Source organism: Lepidochelys kempii, chromosome 3 (genome assembly GCF_965140265.1).
Source record: "Lepidochelys kempii isolate rLepKem1 chromosome 3, rLepKem1.hap2, whole genome shotgun sequence".
Classification (NCBI taxonomy): Eukaryota; Metazoa; Chordata; order Testudines; family Cheloniidae; genus Lepidochelys; species Lepidochelys kempii.
The window spans coordinates 173,147,445-173,171,043 of NC_133258.1; the positions used below are offsets into that span (position 1 = coordinate 173,147,445).

The 23,599-nt window shown below is 38.0% G+C and overlaps 1 protein-coding gene across 3 annotated transcripts in view; it reads left to right on the top strand.

Annotated features, from left to right (window-relative positions):
- Positions 1 to 340: 340 nt before the first annotated feature.
- PPM1B (protein phosphatase, Mg2+/Mn2+ dependent 1B) overlaps positions 341 to 23,599 on the top strand; it is a 29,047-nt gene continuing 5,788 nt past the window's right edge. The window contains exons 1-4 of one of the 3 annotated variants that reach the window (XM_073339101.1): positions 341 to 1,595; positions 3,399 to 3,462; positions 17,723 to 17,834; positions 19,092 to 19,149. In XM_073339101.1, coding sequence (XP_073195202.1) covers positions 750 to 1,595; positions 3,399 to 3,462; positions 17,723 to 17,834; positions 19,092 to 19,149 — 1,080 coding nt within the window. In that variant the 5' untranslated portion in view covers positions 341 to 749. Of the gene's footprint in view, positions 1,596 to 3,344; positions 3,463 to 17,722; positions 17,835 to 19,091; positions 19,150 to 23,599 lie in introns of all 3 variants that reach the window. The other 2 variants (XM_073339100.1, XM_073339102.1) reach the window with 2 other exon arrangements.

Here is a 23,599-nt window from a genome sequence, read left to right on the forward strand (position 1 = left end):
GTTTTACTATATAATCTGTAGTCAATGAGGAAGTGACTGGGTGTGGGTGGGGGTGGGCATGGGCATGTGGGTGTGTGAGATGGGAACAGGGAATGGGGGTAAGAAAATTGGAATCATGTTTTGCTAAAGGGGGAAATGGGAACAGGGAATGGGGGTAAGGAAGTTGGAATCATGTTTGGCTAAGGGCAGGAATGGGAACAGGGACACAGGTGTAAGGCTTTGTGGTGTCAGAGCTGGGAAGGAGGATACTAAGGAAGGAAACTGGAATCATGCTTGCTGGAAGTTCACCCCAATAAACATCAAATTGTTTGCACCTTTGGACTTCGGGTATTGTTGCTCTCTGTTCATGCGAGAGGGACCAGGGAAGTAAGTGGGTGAAGGAATAAGCCCCCTAACAAAGGACTCCTTCATTTATATATGTAAGTGAGCATGAAATGTTCCTAAGACAAAGGTAAGCCCCCTCCCCTCCTTGAGGACAGTGGCAGGTAAGCTACCAAAATGTCTAATTTGACAGGATCACATTTAAAAAAAATTGAAACAGACCTTTTTCCCCCATAGCTGACCTGAATAAAAATGCATACTTTGTTGTACACACTTCGTTATACAGTAATTCACTGACTGTACTGTAAGAAAAGCCACAAGGAATTATGTATGTATTGTTTGACAGATTGCTGTACAAGACTTTTGTGGGATAATAGATTTATAAATAACATTTTTTTTTTGTTTTCCAGATTCAATATTAAATAAACATGGGTGCATTCTTGGATAAACCAAAAACTGATAAACATAATGCTCATGGTGCAGGGAATGGCTTGCGTTATGGCCTCAGCAGTATGCAGGGATGGAGAGTGGAAATGGAAGATGCTCACACGGCTGTTGTAGGTATTCCCCATGGCCTAGAAGACTGGTCCTTTTTTGCTGTCTATGATGGTCATGCAGGCTCTCGTGTGGCAAATTACTGTTCAACACATTTATTAGAACACATCACCAACAATGATGATTTTAGGGCATCAGAAAAACCAGGATCAGCTCTTGAGCCTTCAGTGGAAAATGTCAAGAGTGGAATCAGAACTGGCTTTTTGAAAATTGATGAATATATGCGCAATTTTTCTGACCTCAGAAATGGAATGGACAGGAGTGGCTCAACAGCAGTGGGAGTTATGATTTCACGTGAGCATATATATTTTATCAACTGTGGTGATTCGCGTGCTGTTCTCTTTAGAAATGGACAAGTGTGTTTTTCAACACAGGATCACAAACCTTGCAACCCAAGGGAGAAGGAGCGAATCCAGAATGCAGGAGGTAGTGTAATGATTCAGCGTGTTAATGGTTCATTGGCAGTTTCTCGAGCTCTGGGCGACTATGACTACAAATGTGTTGATGGCAAAGGCCCTACAGAACAGCTTGTTTCTCCAGAGCCTGAGGTTTATGAAATTTTAAGAGCAGAAGAGGATGAATTTATCATCTTAGCTTGTGATGGAATCTGGGATGTAATGAGTAATGAAGAGCTCTGTGAATTTGTTAAGTCTAGGCTTGAAGTATCAGATGACCTGGAAAAAGTGTGCAATTGGGTGGTCGATACTTGTTTACATAAGGTATGTAACCATTTTTCCTAAAAGTTGTTATACAATTGTTGATCTTTAATTATTTAGATGAATACAATACCAGTTAAAAAGAAGAATTTCAGTTCCCTCTGGTTGTAATTCAGGTAATGCAAATAGCTTGCACTTCCTTCTTGTTACCCAGAGAATTCTTCATGGTTGAATTGTAGCGTGCAGCACACACTGTAAGCTTCGCTTGAATGTGGTGGTGTTTTTCCAACCAACAACATCTGCAAGTCTTGTGCATGTGGAATGACTACTACAATATATTTAATGCTTAATTGAGCCCTGATCTTGCACTGAGCTCCGTATAGGCAGATTCAATATAGGGCACTGATGTCCAAATTCCATGTGAATAAGTTCATACCGCTTGCAAGATTGGAGTTGAATTTGAAGTTTTAGCCTCAATATTCTGCAACTCTGGAAGAGGAGGGAATTTTTTGACTCCCAACAGCTATCTTTTATTGACTGCGAAAGGTGAGAATCCTTTTAGGCCTGGTGCAGAAGGAAACTTCAAAAACAAAGCCCTTTCTGCTATGGTATTCTCTCTACTCCACAGTCCTGTTGTACTCCTGCAGGAGAGTGGGTGTGATGATGGGTGCTAGGAACTGCCCCATGGTGTAGGTCTGAACAAAAAAGGCGATGTAAGGACTAGTAACCCTGGGTTTACCATATTAGTTTGGCTACTGGTGGTTGTCACAATGTTCTCTACAGATTTGCAGTGCAAGAATGGATAATCTCTTGAAACCCTCTTTCAAATCTTTATGCTATATAGCAGCAGCTAGGATACCTATTCTTCTTCCAGTCCTTACTAAACTCCTTTACAAGCTTCTGGGACTATACAGCATCAAGAGTTGCAATTAAGTTTATACAAACATGGGAGGAAGAGGAAGGGAAGGCCAAACTTTTGATTAATCAGCTCTGTGAGGGTATTAGTATACACTCTGGGAATGGGTGTACAGTAGTAAATTAAATTAGTGCTGGGATTACAGTTTTGCAAATTACTACTGAGCAAAAAGTGAAGTACAAGAGAGAGATTCTGAAAGAAAATAGTGTTGATATGTTTGCACGGTATGTGTTGAACTGTAAGATCAGCTGGAAATGTGTAAACATTTCCAAGTGGAGATTAAATTAATATTAAAAATTTGTAGTTCTGCATAATTTGCAAGAAAATTGGGAGTTCCAGATTAACTATATATTAGTGGCTGACCTGGGGAGGTGGATCGAGAAACGTTATGTTAGATCTTGGCCATATCAGTGATCGTATTCATTTTTGGAACTTCATAGCATCAAAGTGAAATGCAATTTAGGCAGTGGCACAAATAGAATTCAGATGAACAAATATATTTGAAATGAGCTGTAGTGTCTCACCTGAGTATTTTCATAGAATGAAATATTAGCTTTTTTAGTTTGTTGTTGGTTTGGGTAACAGTTAAACAATTTCTTCATTTTAACTTGTGGCCTTTTTGTCGTTACCTTTTAAACAAGTGAAGAAATGCTTAATAGTGATATATTTATTATTATTTGTAAGATAATATATAAAATTTCAAGACTATAAAATCTTTTTCTACATGAAATATATTGCAGCTAATTAACATGTTACAAATGTGCAATAAAGTAATTGTGTTAACAATGGTTCATTATATCTTAGAACAAGCGAGAGTGATTAATAACAAGGAAGGCAAGAGGTTTAAAACTAAGGATCCCTCTCACGTACTTTTTTTTTTTCCCTCCACTATATAGGGAAGTCGTGATAACATGAGTATTGTACTAGTTTGTTTTTCAAATGCCCCTAAGGTCTCAGATGAGGCAGTGAAAAAGGATGCTGAGCTGGATAAGCACTTGGAATCACGGGTTGAAGGTAGGAAAACCACTTTGTGTATTAAAAATGCTGCTGTCTTCATAATCGTAAAAACCTAATGGTTCTCAAGTTTTAAATGATGCTGTGCCAAATTCAGAGCTGATGTAAATAGATAAAACTCTATGGATTTTCATAAATTAGGAAAAGGTTAAAAATTGTTTGGGGTTAGCTAACCCTGATAGAACCAGTATCTCTTCCTTAATTTATACGTAAGTTAACACCTTGTACCTCTGCTTAGTTGGTTGAAGTCAGTCACAGGCTTCACCCTAGGGTAGACCTCGACCTGTTAAATTGTGGTAAAATGTTAACCTGTGCCTGTGGTAAGGAAAAGGTTGGGGTTAGCACTTGATTTAAGCATAACTTCTTTGCCTAATCTAGGGAAATCTTACTGAAGTTGGTAGAGATGAACTTGCTTATATCATATTCTGAATGTAGCCCATTATATTTAAACAATGCATGCTAATCAAGCCTATAGGGAAAAATAGCATTTAGGAAATAATGGCTATTGTCTCCCACCCTCCTTTTTTATATTTTATGTTACACACAAACTTTTTCCTTCAGTGATTATTCAGCATTATTTTATCATGATGCATCTTGCTATCTTTTTCTTCTGATGGCAGAAACACCCTTCTTTTGTAAGCTATGCTGCCACTGAGGTAACTTGAGTAATCTCTTGTTTTTAGAGAACATGTGCCTCATATCAGCCATATGTATTGTAGGATATATTGGTAGTTTGGTATTTTAAATTATTATTGCAGCAAATACTCAGACTGGCTCTCAAATTGGTTTTCTGTTTGTCTCCTAAATTTTGGCATAAATTAGGTATTACTTGTTCAACAGATAAATATAGATTCTAAACACTTTATCATTACATGATATTGTAATCTCTTGCTAACAACTTATTCTATATTTATGGTTGCGAAAGCACTTTTGATTTACTCTTTTAGATTCTATTTCTAATGTTTCATTTCAACCCATAGGTGTGGGGTTGGTTTTTTTTTTTTTTTTTTTTTTTAAGGTTTGAAGGAAAGTTGTTTTTGAGTTAATGTGAAATAAGCTCTTCATGCACTTAAAATTGTTCAGGCCCTTTTAACATTTAAATAATTCAACCAATTTTTTATTTTAAAACTTTGAAGTTAGCATATAAATAGTCCTCAGTGAAAAATGCATGCTTTGCTAAGACTTTAATTTTAAAAAAGGGAAGAAAAAGAGGTTTTATGACTGAAAACAACTATATGCGCGAGTGCATTCTATTTTCCTGAAGGGTTTAAGTGTGCGCCAAGTGCAAATACTCTGTTATATGTGTATGTATAAGCGTGTGTGTATGGATATCTGCATGCAGAACCCTATCAATCAGTGACTATGTTAATTTCTACAATTCAGAAACTTCAGTAAAGTTCCCCTCTCTCTTTCTCTGTAGATGCAGATTTGCATAACTGTAGGGAGGATTAGTGAGAAGCATGGGTTGTGTGTTTTCAGTACATTGATGATGGAGCTTTATAGCTCCATCTTCACTGACTTGGCTAAAGATGTCAGTTGCATTACTCAGCGTTTTGGGGGACAGTGTAGGTAGAGATCAGGGCTACCTGTCTGAGGCCCAATCCGGATAAGACTCAGGTGAGAGAGGTTGGTTGGGGAAGGCAACTGGGAGAGATGGTGGTGGGTTATGTTGGTCTTTCTGTAAGTATGTGCCTTCTGTTTGTTGACCAGTTTCACAATCTGGGGTCTGATTAGAGTCATGGCTGCTACTCGCTGATCAGGTAGCCGCCACAGCCAAGTCAGACTTTGGATGGTTGGTAGGCTGTTGGAGTTTCTTTTAGATGCAGACTTTGCAACTCGCAGCCAGCCTTTGTCACTTCAAGATTAGACTGTGAGACTGCTTCTTATATCTATTTGGAAACTGCAGCTAGTGCAGAATTCAGTGGCTTACTTGTTTAAACAGTGTTTCCTGCCAAAGGCTTATCAATGCTGTGCTCTACAAGTAGCAAGTCATACAAGCAAGTACAAGTAGCAAGTCATAAAATCTGCACTGGCTACTTGTTAGTTTCAGGTTTGATTTTAAGATGTTGGTTCTGACCTGTAAAACCTAAATGGTCTGGAACCTACCTGCTTTTAAGAGATCACCTCTCTCAGCCCATTGTATATTGCTATAGTTCAGGTTACTGGAGATGCCTGAGCTGAAACCCTTTCAGTATGAGAGAGGGCATGATTGGCAAGATGTTTGCCATTCTAGCCTTGGACTTGTGAAATGTGTGTCCTCTCTAGACGGATAAGAACCCAAGTAATGTTACCTTTCAGGGTGTGCTTTTCTGTTTGGAGATGGGTGTTGGGTAAGGATGGGTAATGGTGATGTAGGAGTCTGGTGGATATTGCTTTAATTCTTGTTTTTATTCTTCTATTGCTGCTTTATTTAGCTTGATCTGGGGAAAGTGATGGTGGGTCTATTCAATGTATTTTAAAAATATTGTCAAGTGGGCTAGGATCATTGGATGTACATGCTTTTATTGTGTTGTAGAATAGTAAAAATCAAAATAGTAAATAGGGTTAGAGATAACTAGTAATTTTTTTACTGAAAACAAATTTTTTTTACTGTCGATATTAAGGAGAGAGATTTTTCTCAGACCCTTGAAAATATCTAAAAGAAAAGCATACTACTAACTGTTGACAATTTATTGTGTACTCACTACAGTAATGTACCGGACACAGCATTTTCTCGTGGCTAGACCATATGCCTGGCCTTACCACTGTTAACCTTGTGCAAATCACCTAACTTCTTCATCCTTAAGTTTCCTTATATGTAAAGCAGAGGTACTATTACTTTATAGGGATGTTTTGAGATTTGTTTTAAAATGCATTGAGATCCTTGCATGAAACTTGCTGAAGAAGTGCTCAATAAACATTATTATTAAGCATTTACTTGCTTAGAATTATGCAAAGTTAGTTTTGTGAAAATATCACAACAGGGGTAAGCCCCCTGGCAGGCCAGGTTGGTTTGTTTACTTGCCGCGTCCACAGGTTTGGCCAATTACGGCTCCCACTGGCGGCGGTTCGCTGTCCCAGACCAATGGGGGCTGTGGGAAGCAGCGCGGGCCGAGGCATGTGCTGGAGCGGCAAACTGCGGCTAGTGGGAGCCACGATTGGCCGAACCTGTAGATGTGGCAAGTAAACAAACCGGCCCCAGCTTACCCTGGTGGGCCGTGGGTCAAAGATTGCCGATCCCTGTACTATTATAAGCTACTGCTTTTTGTTTATAATAGTCCACCAGATTTAATTTTGGACAGAAATATATATAATTCAGATTTTGAAAGATAATAGACCTATATTACATAAACATAAAATAAAGTCTGAAACCCATGACCTTTATTTCAAATATAGGGGAGTATTCCTTTTGATCTAATACTATTTTGAAATATAAATGACTTGTAAGCCAGAGTATTCAACAGAAATAAGTTATCCAGACATTTGTCCGTCCTATTATTTCAGTTGTTTTTGGTTTTCCCACAGGAGTTCCCCCTGTCATTCAATGTTCTGTACGTTGGATAAAGTATAAGACCTTTAAGTGACATACACTTGACAAGGAATGAGAGTTAGTAGTCAAGGAATTTATATCCAGAATAGAAGCAAGTCAAGAAAACAGAAGACAAAGCGGAAGAACCCACAATATTTCGCCTCCCTATTTTTCTCCCAGCATATTTCGTCTATCCTCAATAAGTTCATTATCTCTCTATCCTTTTGACATATGTCTATTGATTCCTTAATAAAGTGGCTGAATTCTGGTTTGAGAGATTGGCTGCCTATAATTTTACTATTAAATTTTTTCATCAAATATTTATAGGACAGAAGTAGACATTTTGTTGGAGCTTGAAGTAGACATTTTAGATGGTTTGTTTGCTATCTGAGTGTGGGAAAACTGTCTTTGTTGAAAAAATTGTTTGACTCCATTGCAGCTGTTGTGCCCAGAAAACGTATATAGCTTGTCTTTAAAACTTTACGTTGTGACATGTATTTAGTCTTCAGTGAGGAATATGTTTGGTGTCAAGTTTGGAAAAATTGGTTGAATATAAAAAAAAAAAAAAAAAAAAAGGCGGCTTTGTAAATGAGAAGGAGCCTCTTTGTAAGAAAATATCAGAAGAAGGCTAATTGCTCTCACCAGTTTTGCATGCATTTTTGGATACGATGCACTCTGGAGAATAGAGTGGAAGAATTTGTAATTTGTGAAAGTCATTTAGTTGATTTTGCAATCTAATACACTTTATAGTCCCAGCCTGTTAAATGGAAGAGTTGTGTTGCCAGTGGGAGAGTGCCTGCTGACCCACTCTTTTTGTTTGACTTCCTGCTTCCTAGTGGATTTTTTATTAGTATTTTTTCTGTAGGTATATTCTTGATGTACTCGTGGCCTGTTATGATGGTCAATAAGACTGTGTCTTCCCGTGATCCCAGTCACTGTAGAGATTGTTTTCAGGCCCAAATTCAGCAAGGTACTTAAACATGTGCCTAACTTTCAGCACATGACTCGTCCCATTGATGCCAGTGAAACTACTCATGTGCTTAAGTTAGTCATGTGCTTAAGTGCTTTGCTGATCAGGCCTCAGAGCAGTGTATGGATACATAAAGATTTGCCTATCCAAACAGAGTGAAATATAACGGACCTTATTTGAAAAGAAATTACTTAGTTGTCAACTGAAGGACATGAGTTCACTCAATAATCTAAGGTCTTTGATCTTTGAGAGGTGGTGGTGGTCCAGTGGATTGCAGTACGAGTATTATTTTGTTCTTTGGAATGAAGAATTGGAAAGTGGTATCTTCATTGTTCAACCAGTATTTTTAATTAACAGTTCTTTTGATATGAGACATGATCGAGTAGTGAATAAAATAAATATGGGGGATTTTAAGGAAAAGCTTAAAGCTATTCTAAACTGAAATCTGCAATTTTTGCTTCCGGCCACTGTCCAGGGAATGAGAAATATCAGCCAGTTTACACTGCTCCTCTCCTCCCATTGCTCCTGTAACCCAGAAGACTTGGTTGTTGGGCAAAAACCCACTGAGATATGGCAGCTGGTGGGGCACAGTCCTGCTGTGTGTCAGGCTCACTCGACTCCTCCTTAAGACACGGAGAGGAGGGGGGTCAGAACCCTTGTAAGACCCAACCCTTGCTAACCAATAGGCAGGTATGCTCACCCTGTTCAAATTCTTCTACGCCTTTTAAACAGCCCCTTGGAAATCAAATTCCCAGCCCGGCTGGCAGAAGTTTTTTGTAGAGGAAGTCTTCCCCAGTTGCACACAGAGGCAAGCCAGAGGGTTGCTATCAATTTCGCTCAATGTGTCCAGCCACAGTATCTGTATCAATTCAAAAAGCTTCCAAAAGTTACAGCTGTGAAAAAACTGATTATTTTCAATTCACTGCTTGGCACAGGATTCTCAATCTCAACAATGATAATTGACAAGACTTTGGTCAGCTTTTACTCTACTTCAGTGTGACAAAATTGAGTAACATCAGAGATACTGTGAGCTGTTTGTCTGCAGGCTTAAGAATACACAGCATCAGTTTATAGTAAGTTAATATTTTCAAGGTTCATTGCAACCATAAGGACTAAACACCTTTTGTGTGTGTGATGGTTTTAAAAAAAAAAATTTTAGGCTTGCAGAATTTGCTGGCACTCACCAGGGAAAGCTCCCCTCTCTTCCCAGGAGAGTGGATTTTTTTTAATGCTCTCCTCATACACCAGTAATCAGAGTGTACCAAGAAAGTAAAATTCTATTTCCGTGATGCAGACAATGAGGGGAAAATCATGCAGGACCTGGACTAATGTTTGAGAATGGAGCATAATAAGTAATTGCAACTACAGTTAAGTTACGTGTGGTATTTCACAAAAAGACTAGGGTAGGATTTACTTGCCATGAGGAATCAGATTTTTCAAACGTTAGGTGTTAAAAATGTGCATGTAATTTCAGACTAATTTGAAATTGCAGTTGTACGTGTGGTGGTAGTGGTCTTTTATGTTCCATATGTATATTAAAAATTGCCTCAGAGTGACTAATTCTGCCCAGCTACATAGAGGCACTCTCCCATATACTTTGCAGAAAAGCAAAGACGGTATCATAGCCCAAGTGTATGTGAATATATAGTCTTTATCCAAAGGATGAGGTCAGGAGCAGACAATAAAAAAAGACCTAGCAGAGAAGAAATTCAGATTTCCAAGATCCAACACTTCATCTTTCTACCATTGCTTACATATCAGAAGAACTTGGTCCCACTCAGCTACTGGTCCACTGTTTTTGTATGGGAGCAAAAGTGACCTCTGCTTCCCACTGAGAAGAATTAAGGAGGGAGGAAGTAAGAAGAGAGAGTGAGTGTTTGAGGAGGGACAGAGTATGGTGGAATGTGCAAGAAAAGAGAATAATCTATTCTGGGGGTGAGAGGGAATGGGACGGGGAAAGAAAATATAAAGATTTAAAGGATAGGAAATACTGGCTTTGTCATTTTGTTTGTTTGGGTTTTTCTTATTTTAAGATTTTTTTCAAAGAAAAGGAACTTAAGGAAAAGGAGAGAATGAAATAGGAACATGTAATGGAGAGGAGGAGGGAAATTAACTTTTAGGATGGGTGAATTTTATTTCCTTTTAACTTGTTCTCTACCAGATGGACACACAATACATTTCTTCTAATCACATTGGTCATTTATTGAAATTACATTTAATAAAACTAAAGTGTTTACAGGGGAAATACAATGGTAGTTGCGCTTTCAAATTTTAAAATGTTATCTGTACCCTCAAAGAAACAACTTTGTAGAAACTGCCATTGAGTACTGGATGGCAAATATATGTTGCCAGTTAAAATATTGTGTGAAAGTGCACTCAACAGCAAAAGTAAAAGCAGTATGGTTTTGTATTTATTTAATTTCAAGATAGCGTTATAAAGAAAAGATATGGGATAATTCTGTTCAAATAAGTATAATAGAACTTAGAACTGTTAGAATGTAAAATAAGACACTAGATTGCAAAAAAACAAAAACAAACCAACAAGATTGTTTCCTAAAAGGAAGACTGGCTTTGCCCCCCTGTTAAGTTACCACATAAATCTTATCATGACACTTTTATTAATATCTACTTATTCTGCCTCCGTAAAGTCTCTTAAATTGCAGAAGTTGTGTAAAGTTAATTGTGTCTAATAAGAATGATGTAGCATTTGTTTTACTTATGAAATACCCATGTCAAAAACATTCTAAATGTTGTTTTTTTAAAAGAGTTCTTCCATGGTGTATTAAACTGTGATAGCTAAGAGGCTACAAAAATTTAAATTACTTTCTTTTTTATATGTGAGATACTGGCACCTTTCAATAAAAGTGCTTTAAATAAATATTGTTCTGATGTGAGTTAGAAAAATACCAGACCTTTTGACTGAGAAATATACTTCCTGAAGCAAATCACTTAAGTCAACTATTTCCATTCCCAATAAACATACTGCTCATAGAAATGACATTTTTTTCCACTCACGACAGAAAAGTTCTGTAGATTTTAATGGGATATTCTAGCTCAATTTGATAACCAAGACATTACTTTTATGTTGGTGGTTATGTAGTGTGCTAAGGATGGTGGTGTGGATATAATCTTGTGTCTTAAATTACAGTTAGTCTTTTACTATAAAACCCCAAAGTAGTGAAGAGTAAGGTTCTTGTCAGGTTTGCACACATCATTAAATTGTGTGGTATGTAATGGTCTGTAAAAATCAAGCTGTTCTATGGCTTACTAGTAAAATTCAGTGACCCTGTGTGCTTACAATTTGATTTGACTGTTACATATGGCTTTCTCAAGTGTTCAGTGCACTGCTTAGAAATCACTTACACTCTCAGCTGGGTCTGAGATTGTTTTTAAAGGGGGCTGTATACTGTAACTCTTGTAAAGCTACTTTTGTATCATGACATGTACAGAGTGTTCTACCATATTCCAAAGGCACAAGCTATGACTACTGAAGTGTATTTGTAAGGTTGCATTTTATGGATCAAGGTCAATAATTCATTTATTCAATAATGAACATGGCTAACTATCCGATGAAGTGAGCTGTAGCTCACGAAAGCTCATGCTCAAATAAATCGGTTAGTCTCTAAGGTGCCACAAGTACTCCTTTTCTTTTTGCGAATACAGACTAACACGGCTGTTACTCTGAAACCTGTCAAATATTTTAGTTTCTCCATTTTTATGGGAGCTCTGCAGATGATTCATTTACAAAACAAACAAACAACCTTGGCAAACAAGTGATGTGCATGAGACAATTGATTTGGGGGGTGGAGGAGAAGTTAGCTACGTTTTCTAATATTAACTTCTTTAGAAATAGTACAGTGCATCAGCCAAGTGTTTTTAAGAAAAGCTACAGATGAGGCCATAGAGGGAGGAAAAACAGGGACATGACTCAACTTTATTTAGTAAATGAGTTAATTATTTGGAGAGACGCATTGTGGTGTGGGGAAGATAGTTATTTTGTTTAATTAAAGAAAGGGAATATTTCTTCTAAACAGATAGTTGCCGTGAATAACTTCAGTTATTTTTTAGTTCACATCATATTCTGGTAGTTGAATGTTGGCTTGATTGATGTGGTGTGTTTTGTAGTCATTTTGTTGATACTTTTCATGATACGGAATGGCTTTTATTCTGCTTGTGATATATGAAGCAAAGGCTGTCAACTACTGGATTTATACAGTAATGGCTTGGCTCTTTCCTGTCTGACGTATCTTCTCTCTCTCTATGCCATACTGCTGCAGCTACGGTCATCAGAGGCACTTCAGCTGGAGTCCCATAGTTATAAAAGACATTGGCAGGGCATTCTCTGTGAGTGCTACAAGAATCAGGAACTTACTCCTCCTCTTGGTCTAAAATGTCCTGTATTTTATGACTTTTTGGGCATACAGCAAAAGATACATTTGATAAGATTTTTGAAGAGAGCTGGAGGTATACTTCCTGAAATGACACTAGGTTGGAAATGAGTTGTTTTTGTAGCTAGCTAGCTAGCTGGCTGGCTGAGAGAGAGTTCTCTTTTGAATGTTTGTTTTACTGCTGGTGAGGATTTGTTTTAGTATTAACTATGTGTTAGGGTGCCCAGAGTCTTGTATAGGTGTCTTTATTATTTAAATCAAAACAAATATTTTATTCTTAATTGATTGCATATACACTCTGGATTTAAAGAACACTTGCATCTTTTGGTTCCAAATTTTAGGCTTTGTTTAAAAAGTTTTAAAAAGTAATATGCTTGTTTTTATTTCACATAATTGTCTTTCTTGGGTTGCAGAGGTTTAAATGATTGTGTCCTAGTAAGTAAATGTGTTGATGTACGAGACAGAATAGATTCCAACTTACTCAGCCTTAGCTAGGTTGGGTCTGTGGGAATACAAAGGATCTTACTCTGAATATACCAAAAAACAAAACAAAATCTTACCAGAAAGATGCTGTTTTTATGCAGTCACTTTTTAAAACTAGAGTGATGCTATAAAATTGTCCTGTATAAGTTTACACGAAGTGTGGTCAATAATGAATTACTCCTAGTTCAAAACTATACTTTGAGTTACTTTCTGTACAGTGAAGTTGCCAATAACCATAAGACCATAACGTGCATGTATATTACAGGCTAGCATGTAACAAAAGTAATACCCATGTTCTGTTTTACTTTTAAATTCTTTGTTCTCAGGTTTTCCAGCACTGAGCTGACTTAGTTGAAAAGAGAATGTTTCAAGTACTAAATAATGTGGATTAAATAATTCAATTCCGCAGCAGGAACAGAAGCAGTAGATAGTTAATTTCACCAGGAACTTGATTAGTAAGGTTATTTTCTCCCACTAATCATAAAAAATAGCTTTTCTCTTGGCCCAATTCAAAGCCTACTAGCCAGTGTAAAGTGCGTTAGAAAGTAAAACGGCTGTTACAGAAAATGTTGGTAGATAATCATAACTTTAACTTTTTTTAGTTCCTGCTTGAGGAGTGGAAATGTGGTTTTTTTCCTCAGATATATCTAATAATTTATTGTACAGCTATATTCTGTTTGTGTTCAGTTCATTACTGTTTGTTCCCTTTTAATGTACACATAGCTAGAAACTTTAAATGCTTCCGTTTTTTTAATCTAGTATATCCTGTACATTACCAATCCATCTGGAATTTGGCATGAGGTGAAAATAGGCAAGAAACATCAAGTCTCCTACCTGTGGCTGAAATGCCTTGCTTCTAAAATCTGTTGGTAGAGTATATGTATACTCTACCACACAAAAACCTAAAAGAACAATGGAGCAGCAGTTCTGTGGAAAAGATAATATGTGATCATTTAATTAAACTGTACCATAGTGCATACGTAGAAGAAAGCCAAATTGAGGTTGCACAAGCAACCTTAATTCTGGCATTTCCTAGTTTTTGAGTGCTTGAGTTTACAGTCTAAAAATGTTGTTTTCAGATAGAGAGAGAGTGTGTGTGTGTGATTTCCTACATTTTTAAAAAGCAAACTGAAAAAACAGATTCCATCATGTGACAACATACTGACACCCACATAGGTCAGCAGCAGGGTTGGGAACCTTTAGATTCACTGCACAGACTTTTGGCACTTGAACTGATGGCAGTAGTAGGTTGTCATCCTCTGTGGACCAACACTAGAAGGGATGGGACGCTTTCCCAGAGAGTTTCACAGATGTTTGCTGATAGTAGAGGAATGGTGAAACTCAAGAATCTTGGGTTCCATTCCCACTCTAGAGGGAAGTGTTCTCTGATGGGCACAGACTCTTCTGCCCATTCCTCCAAGCATGACCCAACCTATCCTTGGATCAGTCCAGTCTCTTCCCCACCTCTGGCTCCTTGTTCCCATCTCACTTCTCAGGTTTCTCATTCCAATCCCAGTCTCCTTGCCAACCAGGCCTGCTCTCATAGAATCATAGAATATCAGGATTGGAAGGGACCCCAGAAGGTCATCTAGTCCAACCCCCTGCTCAAAGCAGGACCAATTCCCAGTTAAATCATCCCAGCCAGGGCTTTGTCAAGCCTGACCTTAAAAACCTCTAAGGAAGGAGATTCTACCACCTCCCTAGGTAACGCATTCCAGTGTTTCACCACCCTCTTAGTGAAAAAGTTTTTCCTAATATCCAATCTAAACCTCCCCCACTGCAACTTGAGACCATTACTCCTCGTTCTGTCATCTGCTACCATTGAGAACAGTCTAGAGCCATCCTCTTTGGAACCCCCTTTCAGGTAGTTGAAAGCAGCTATCAAATCCCCCCTCATTCTTCTCTTCTGCAGGCTAAACAATCCCAGCTCCCTCAGCCTCTCCTCATAACTCATGTGTTCCAGTCCCCTAATCATTTTTGTTGCCCTTCGCTGGACTCACTCCAATTTATCCACATCCTTCTTGAAGTGTGGGGCCCAAAACTGGACACAGTACTCCAGATGAGGCCTCACCAATGTTGAATAGAGGGGAACGATCACATCCCTCGATCTGCTCGCTATGCCCCTTCTTATACATCCCAAAATGCCATTGGCCTTCTTGGCAACAAGGGCACACTGCTGACTCATATCCAGCTTCTCGTCCACTGTCACCCCTAGGTCCTTTTCCGCAGAACTGCTGCCTAGCCATTCGGTCCCTAGTCTGTAGCTGTGCATTGGGTTCTTCCGTCCTAAGTGCAGGACCCTGCACTTATCCTTATTGAACCTCATCAGACTTCTTTTGGCCCAATCCTCCAATTTGTCTAGGTCCTTCTGTATCCTATCCCTCCCCTCCAGCGTATCTACCACTCCTCCCAGTTTAGTATCATCCGCAAATTTGCTGAGAGTGCAATCCACACCATCCTCCAGATCATTTATGAAGATATTGAACAAAACTGGCCCCAGGACTGACCCTTGGGGTACTCCACTTGATACCGGCTGCCAACTAGACATGGAGCCATTGATCACTACCCGTTGAGCCCGACAATCTAGCCAGCTTTCTACCCACCTTGTAGTGCATTCATCCAGCCCATACTTCCTTAACTTGCTGACAAGAATACCAAGAACTTGCTGACCCCTTGCCAACATTTTATACAAAACATATTTAATTGAACATCATTCCACAAATAGAATTTTAGAATGTCTGTGTTCCAAAAACTCGTCATCTAAGTGAGCTACTGCCATCTTTGGTATTAATAAGAGACATGAGCCACAGTGGGCAAACAGGGATCAAGGAGCATTTTCCAGAAGCTACTAAAAGTGGTGCCATCAGCAAAACCTCGCCACCTCATTATATTTGTGTAATCATTACTACAGTGTTTTTGTTTTTAGGATTTTACAAGTATCTCTGAAGACAGTAGCATGGTATAATTTTTTTCTTGTCTACTATATAACCATTTTTATGGTTGAAGTATTTATTTTTATGTGCTCTGTTTTTTCATACTGTCTCTTCTGTTCCCTTGAAGTGTTCCTCTGTCAGTCCAGAGCCACTTCTGCCTAAATCTTGCCAATTCCTATCTGGAGAGAAGTATGTAAAAATTTCTCTTTTCTAGGCTCTAACTTTGGCCTTTTAAAATCCAGGGCTGGAATCTAAATGCCAGTTTTTCTGCCTCCAGCAGCAAACTAGCACCTTCAATAGTTTTTCTCATCTAATCACTTAGAATATTTTTCTTGGGTGGTTCTTTTTTCTGCTGCCTTCTCTCCTGGGTCCCATTCCACACCTGTGGGACCCAGTTTCTGGTCAGCAGTTTCTTCTTCTCCATATTGATTCACAGTCGGTGGTGGGATTCTTCAGTGAGGTGCAACAGCAGTTGTGTGTTGTCTGTTACCAGCTACAAGCATTTCCCAGCTAAAGAGTGGTTTGAGTAGGGTTTGTCAATCTGCCGAGTCTCCAGGTACAGTGACCACTTCTGTTTGATCAGTCTCTGCAATGTAGCTTAGTCTGCTTCCCCTAGTATTCTTTCCACCTGGACTGATCTCCCATTCCTTGAAACAGCAGTGCTCAGTAGGGCTCCAAACTGTATCCCAGACCCCATCAGGTTCCCTCCTGTTGTTGGAACAAATTTTCAACCTGTCAGGTGCAGCAATGCTGAGTCTTTGGTGGGACAGCACTGTTCTCCAAGGTCAACAGAAAGCAGAAGATGCATGAGCTGTTTGGGTCGTCCCTAACACCCCCCCCCCCCCCGGTGTATCTCACCTTTCTGAGGAGACCTACCAGTCCCTCACACTCTCTTTGTGGAAGCCTCACTCACCTATCCGATCTCCTTTGGGACTTCTGTGGCCTCCTTCAGTAGGTTCAAGAAAATCAAGCAACATGGATCCAAGAAATCTCTGATTTCTTATTTTCAGAAGAAGGAAAAATTGCATTCTTATGCTGTTCTCCCTTCCACAAAAAGCACAATTTTTAGGAAGATAAGACAAAGCCTAGTGCACCAGGCTACTGCTAAGGAGACAGATAATGTAGGCATACCCCAAAAGGAATTCCTTCCAATTAAAGAAATCTGAAGAGAAGCTGTCCTTTACTATAGCAGAACATTGGGAAATATTTATGGATTTCTTGTAGTTATGCGCAGAGTGCAAGTGATCAGCATACCTTGTATAAGGTCTAGAAGGACAGTTATGCAGTTTGCCTTGATACACAAGCTGTCCTCTTAAGAGCAAAGCTTTTAAAAGGCTAATCTTGCTAAAAGCACTGTCTTTCACAAAGACCTGCTTGATACGTACATAGAGCAGTCTCTTAAGAGACTATAAGGCTTTCTGGATCTGCCCTAAAAATCACTAAAACCTGTTTACATCTAAGGTATCTCTCTCTCCTTTATTCCAACAAGTCCCCACCCTGTTCAGATGCTTTTATTCTCCTTGTGTTTTGTTTATGGTAATTTGCATATACCTGATAATAGATGCAAGTGGTATGACCTTGCCTTGTAGCTGCTCTGACTTTTCATATGAGCAGTCCTTAAGGTAAATTAACAGATAAACCAAAGTTGTTTTATTTTCTGCAAAGAATTCATGTAACATAGTATACATACATAGCAATTCAAAAATTTCAGATTGCCAAAATGTTTTAGAAAAATATATCTGGTTATTTGGAAATGCATTCTGTTTACAGAGCACTTACTGCAACAGGCCTCGATCCTAACTGGGCCTACATACCACCATATGAATAATGTTGCTTATGTACAATGGGGAAGTAAGAATTTTCATTTTGAAATTTAAATCTTTTTCCATGCTAAAGTAATAGTACCTTGGATTTTATTTTACTGTTTGCAGCTGATTCATTTTTAACTAATAATTAGGACTTCTTTTGTTTTAACCAGAAATTATGGAGAAGTCGGGTGAGGAAGGAATGCCTGATCTTGCTCATGTAATGCGCATTTTATCTGCAGAGAATATCCCAAATTTACCACCTGGGGGTGGTCTAGCGGGCAAGTAAGTACGGTGCTGGAACAATTTATGGCTTTTAGTAATTATAATTTTGAATATAAGTACAATACGTTTCTTCATTAACTGAAGACTTGGCTATCTTTAGTAGAGAAGATATACAAACTTAAGTTACTAAAACATTTAAAATTGCTCAGTTTTTCATACATTAAACTAGTTCACTGTCTGCACTATAGAAAATACAGGCAATGCTTTCTATTCTGCCACTACCAGCCCCCCACTCCATCCCAAATAGGGGGAAAAAACAGACTACTTTGATACATAACATATTGGTTTACCATCCCATACAATTACATGTAAAGATATAAAATTTGGCATATTTTGCTTTTTAGTTCTTTATATTTGTTCACTATCTATAGAAAGTGATAAAATAGAAAATTGAGCAATTTTCATGCTACTCTGAACTTTTGGCTTCAGGGCCCAATGTGTACTTGGGTCAGTGACAGCGTAGCTTGCCTCTTCGAAGAAAAATTGCACCTATTTTGCTTAACATGTCAGCCTGAAAGTTTGAAAGGTAGAAAGTACTTTCCATTATTAATATTGTGAAATGTTTTTTAAAATTAAAATTAGGAAAAACTGAGATAAGCCTATGGTGAGACACCAGTTTTTTTGTAAGCCTATAGATGGGACACCAGGTTTTTTTGCTAATAATTTTTTTGTGTGACTGGCAGTATGAGCCCAAGAGAGAATTTTAGTGAACTGTTGTTCTGGTTGTTTAAGTCATTATTAAGCCAAGGTACAAACCTGTTTACAATCTTCTGCATTGGGATTCCCATACATGGCATCATTTCCCTGCATAAGACTCAAATATACCAATTTTAAAATATATATTTTCACATTTCACAGTGTGTTTATGGTAAGAATTGCAGCTCACCTTAGGAATTCTTAGACTGCTGGGCTAAGCCGAAAGTTTGGATTTATCCCAGAACTCCTATAATAACACCTGGGACATTCTGCATGTACATAGTGGGAATTTCTGAAATGTTCAAGCAACTCTGAAGATGTAGCGGGATAAAAACCTGAGAGGAGAGGAGGGCTGGGAAGCAAAAATTCAGAATAGGGAAACGTCGGTTGCATACAAACCTAAGCCTTGAAAAATCCTTCGTTACCATTAACTGAACTCTTTATATGCAGGGTAGACAAACAGAAGTTTAGACATGAAATATCTCTCTTCATTTGAGTGGTAGGGTGTTCAAATTTGTACGGCATTTTTATGCTATATTACATTTTTTTTTTCATTTTTAGGCGTAATATTATAGAAGCTGTGTATAACAGGCTGAATCCACACAGAGAGAATGATGGGGTAAGTTTTACTTTGGGGTCTTAGGCTTCACTAATAATGAGGAAACCATAATACTTCAATGCAGGTGGCGTACAGAACAAAATTTAAGTAACCTGTATTTAAGTATGTATGTGTTTAAATATTTGATATATATTTTAATTGTACATCACTGTTCTAGAACTTTATTGTTAAAGGGACAGTGATTTGTGTATGATACCTAGTTCTGATTGATTAATTTTTAATATAAATGACTGCTTCTGCTTTTCATTCAAGACCATGGAGCCACAATATGGGGACTTACTTTAGGAGCTGTTGTTAGTTTAAATGTACTCTGGCTTTGAAGTAAGTAATGAGATTGAAATTTTGTTACGTGCCCTGTACTTGAAAATCTAGTGTCAAATTCTGTGTCCTTGTAAGAATCATATTCATTTAGAAGATTTCTGTTGAGTGTGCACTAAGTGAAAAGGGTCATGGTAGTGATACTGGCTATGCTTTTTTAGCATGTTGCACAGATGATTCCAGTGAAGATTAGTGTATTTCAGTTTTGAAGATCTTTTGTGAAATGGCCTAGAACAGTATAATTTACACTTGATTGAAAGTAACAAATTCTTTGTTCATTCCTGATTTAATTTTTTAAATGAATTATTTACACCTATCTGTTCAACTCCTGGACAGTTGAGCTTTCAAATCTTTAAACATTAAATTACACACACAAAAATACAACACTATGAAATATAGTGGGTTTCTGTAACTGTTTAAATTACTACGTTACTGGACTGAGTAAGGAATAAATGTGAAATTTACAATTTACACTTTTTTAACATCTGTTTTACAAAGTAATTGTAGCAGTCATTCTATGTCAGTCAGCTCCATAGTGACAGATTGGTTTAGAGACTTCATGTCTAGGAGACTAACAATTTTTTTTTTTTACTTGTTTAGAGAGTAACTTTCAAAAAGTGGATAATTACTCATTGCTTCGCGAAATGTTGCCTCTTACCCACAGGGTTCACTCCCTAAGCTAATTTGTAGAGCTGCTACCCTGTTCTCTAAATGGTCCCCAGGAACCATGCATGCATGAGATGCCTAAAAACAATTCAGTTGGCAAGTGAAGGCTCTGGTGAGAGGGTGGGTAGGGATGTCAGATTTTATTTATTTATTTTAACTACTTCGAAATTATTCTGAATCTAGTTGTGCATATAACTAGCCTCTGTAATTACATTATCTTATTGTTATCACTGTCTTTCTTGCCTCACTCCATCTACTTCCCTTCTGTTGGCTGTTACCTTGATATGGTGTGTTGTCTTAAGAGTGCATGTGCAATTGCTATGTTGGCAGCTGTATGCCAGCAATAAAGTTACTGTAAAACTTTCTTGTGTAGATATGGCCTTAGATTGCAAGCTCTTCAGGGCAGGAACTGTCTTTCTATGTGTCTTTATAGAGCCTAGCACAGTTGGGGGCCTTGATTCTGATTTGTGCCTTTGTGTGCTATCACAATACAGATAAATAGCTAATGGTTTCATTGTCACATCTGTCTTTTTAAAAATTAAAATTTGTGGTTTGTTATTATTTTTTTGTCTTGGATCATAAAGGTTACAGTTAAATTTTACATCCTTAACCCCTTCAAAGTGTGCCACAGTTCCTTCCAAAGTATCCTCAAACATCTGCTGTTTCCTCAGTCCTGCAAGACAATGCATCCACCCAACCCACCATGACTCCTAACAGTTGGAATACTACATTTTCTCTGTGCCTCAGTGTCTTTTTACCCACTTCCAAAAATGGAAATGTTTAGGATTAATTAAAGCACCCAATTCAGAACATTTGCAATGAAAAGAAAAAATCTGGCTCCTCTGTCAGATAATTATAAATGCCTGATGTTGCTGCAGCATATTTGTGACAGAGCAAGACTTTCAAAGGAAAACACAAAGGACCAAATTGTTATAATTTGTGTAGCTCCACAAAGGTAAAAACCACAGTAAACAAATATGTTAAGCATTCTCTCAGCTACTTAGAATCTCAGGAAATGTCTTGGACCTGCTTCATTAGTGCTTAAATATTATCTATTTGTATTTTATTAAACTAATTGTTTAATTCTTGCACAAATGCAGATCTGGCGGGCATAGTAAAAACAAAGGGAGGGCAGGCTTACTATTAAAGGTTATATTTACACTGAATACCGTATTATGCAAAAAGTGTGGACAATACAGTGCAATGCACTTTTTGAGCTATGTAAATATAGTTTTCTTTTCTGCTAGAATTGAATTAAATCCCTATATTAAGGGAAATCTCTGTGATCTTTGAGTATTGGAGGATGGCTGATAGCCCAAGAAGTCACTTAGACCTGAGACTGCAGTTTAATGCATCAGCCACACTAGGTAAAGGATCGGGTTTAATCCTCTGATAGGAATATCTACTTCATTTGGCAACAGCATTATTTCCCTTCTCTGTCCTTGGCTCATATGTCCCAGAAAGACATAAAGGGAGGAGAAAATTCAGTGCTGCCAGAGCTGACACCTCTTTATAGTACCTCAGTAGAGGAAAGGTACTTACTTTCCTTTCTCGTTAAGAGAGGCTGAGTCTAGTAGTTCATGTGCTGTGCTGAACCTGATAGTCTAGGTCAGTGTTTCGCAACCTTTTTGATACCAGGGACTGGCTTGCTGCCTTCCTAAACTGTGTCAGGCAGGGACGAACTCTGGTCCATGGACCGGTCATTGAGAAACACTGCTCTAGGTCACTGTTAAACTCGCTCCCCTAGCCACTGGACTGTCCTTCAGTCTCCTGAGCTAGATGCTTAGACAAGAAAACTGAAGAAGGAATAATTCCATTATTAGTTAAAATGCTTCTGTTCTTCTCTATATTGTGATAGCATAACTGGAGTGCCCCTGCAAACCTGCGTTCAATCAGATACCAAAGCAGAGGGCTGGATACATACAACACACCCAGTTGGTGGTGGCTTGTAAAGTGTGTTTCAAAATGAAATATCACAGTGCTCCCAGTATGTCATGTTATAGCAAAAGCAGAGCTTTATATTAAAAATTATGGGCCAGATCCACAGCTAGTGTTAATTTGCACAGTCTGTAGCTGCACTGATTTTACACTGCTGAGAGTCTGACCCTATTTTGGTGAACTGTGTTCTTACATATACTAAGAAAAATGTTTACATCTGTTTAATATTTTTCTATATGCAATATTGCTGTAACAGTCTTTGAAACTCCTTACTTATGACAACATTCAGAAATCTTCAATCATTCATTCAGTGATACATAATATATTTATCAACATTCCATATAATTAATTTGTACTGTATTGATAGTCATTATATATAGATGTGATTTGCATTGCATATTTTAATGTACAGTCAACAAAATATATGGTGTGGGATAAAACCTGAACTGATGAAATTATAAAGTAAAAGGTATTTATATGAATTATTGCAGTTGAGCGGATGTCTAGGTTGTAACAATATACTGTAGTGTGAACAGCTTAAATAAAAAAAAAGTAATCTTCATTTGATGACAGTGATCTTTATAGCTTGATGAATCAAGAATTTTCAGAAAGCATCTTTTATCAATTATTTTTTTCAGAATACAAATTTATTTATATTTCTCACAAGTATAAAGGCTTTTATTTAAATTGTAGTCAAGCTCAAGAATTTTGTCCTCGGGTGTAGTGCACTTTCTGTGGTAACTGTTTAATTTCTGAAATATATTTCTGTTATATAATAACTTAGGAGCAAATCCTTAACACAGTGCACAGCCTATATATGCTTGCACTGTACTGGAAGAGATCTGTGGAGGAAGGAATCCTCCCTGTAATGTTGCAGGGTTGTTTTGTGGGTAGTATTGGAGCCTCCAAGATGCAGTAGTCACTGGGCTCCAGTGCGCTCTTACATGGTGTGGAGTGGAGTAATTAGGAGCTCTGGCTCATCACTGATCCCTAGAGGCATGTCTGGTTACCAGGAACCCCTGTGTAGCACTCTTGTGTAGTAATTCCACCATTTCTGCTGTAGACAAGGATCCCCATAGATAGGAAGGCGGAGACGAGATCTGCTCCTTAATAGCGCTATAAATGTATGTGGTGCTATATAGTGCTCAGTGCCCAACATGTAATAGACCCTTGCACCAAAAGATTTGCCATCTAAATGAATAGTATAATGTAGTTCTCCTAACTTGCATTTGATTTTCTCAATGCTGTAGCTAAAGGATAAAAAATATTTGAAGAGGGTTACAGTACTACCAGAAAAAATCATTAGAGGCTAGCTAAAATGTAATAGGAAGAGTAGTTATTTTATTAATTTAAAAAAGAGGTTGGATTGTTCTCAGATACTCTATTTTTTTTTTAAATGGCTGTATTTTTCAGTTCTTCTTTATACTTACACTATGTACTGATTCGGGCGCAGTCTACACTAGATTGATGTAGCTACAGCATTCTGGGGTGTGAAAAATCCACACCTGAGTGACATAGCTATGCCTGA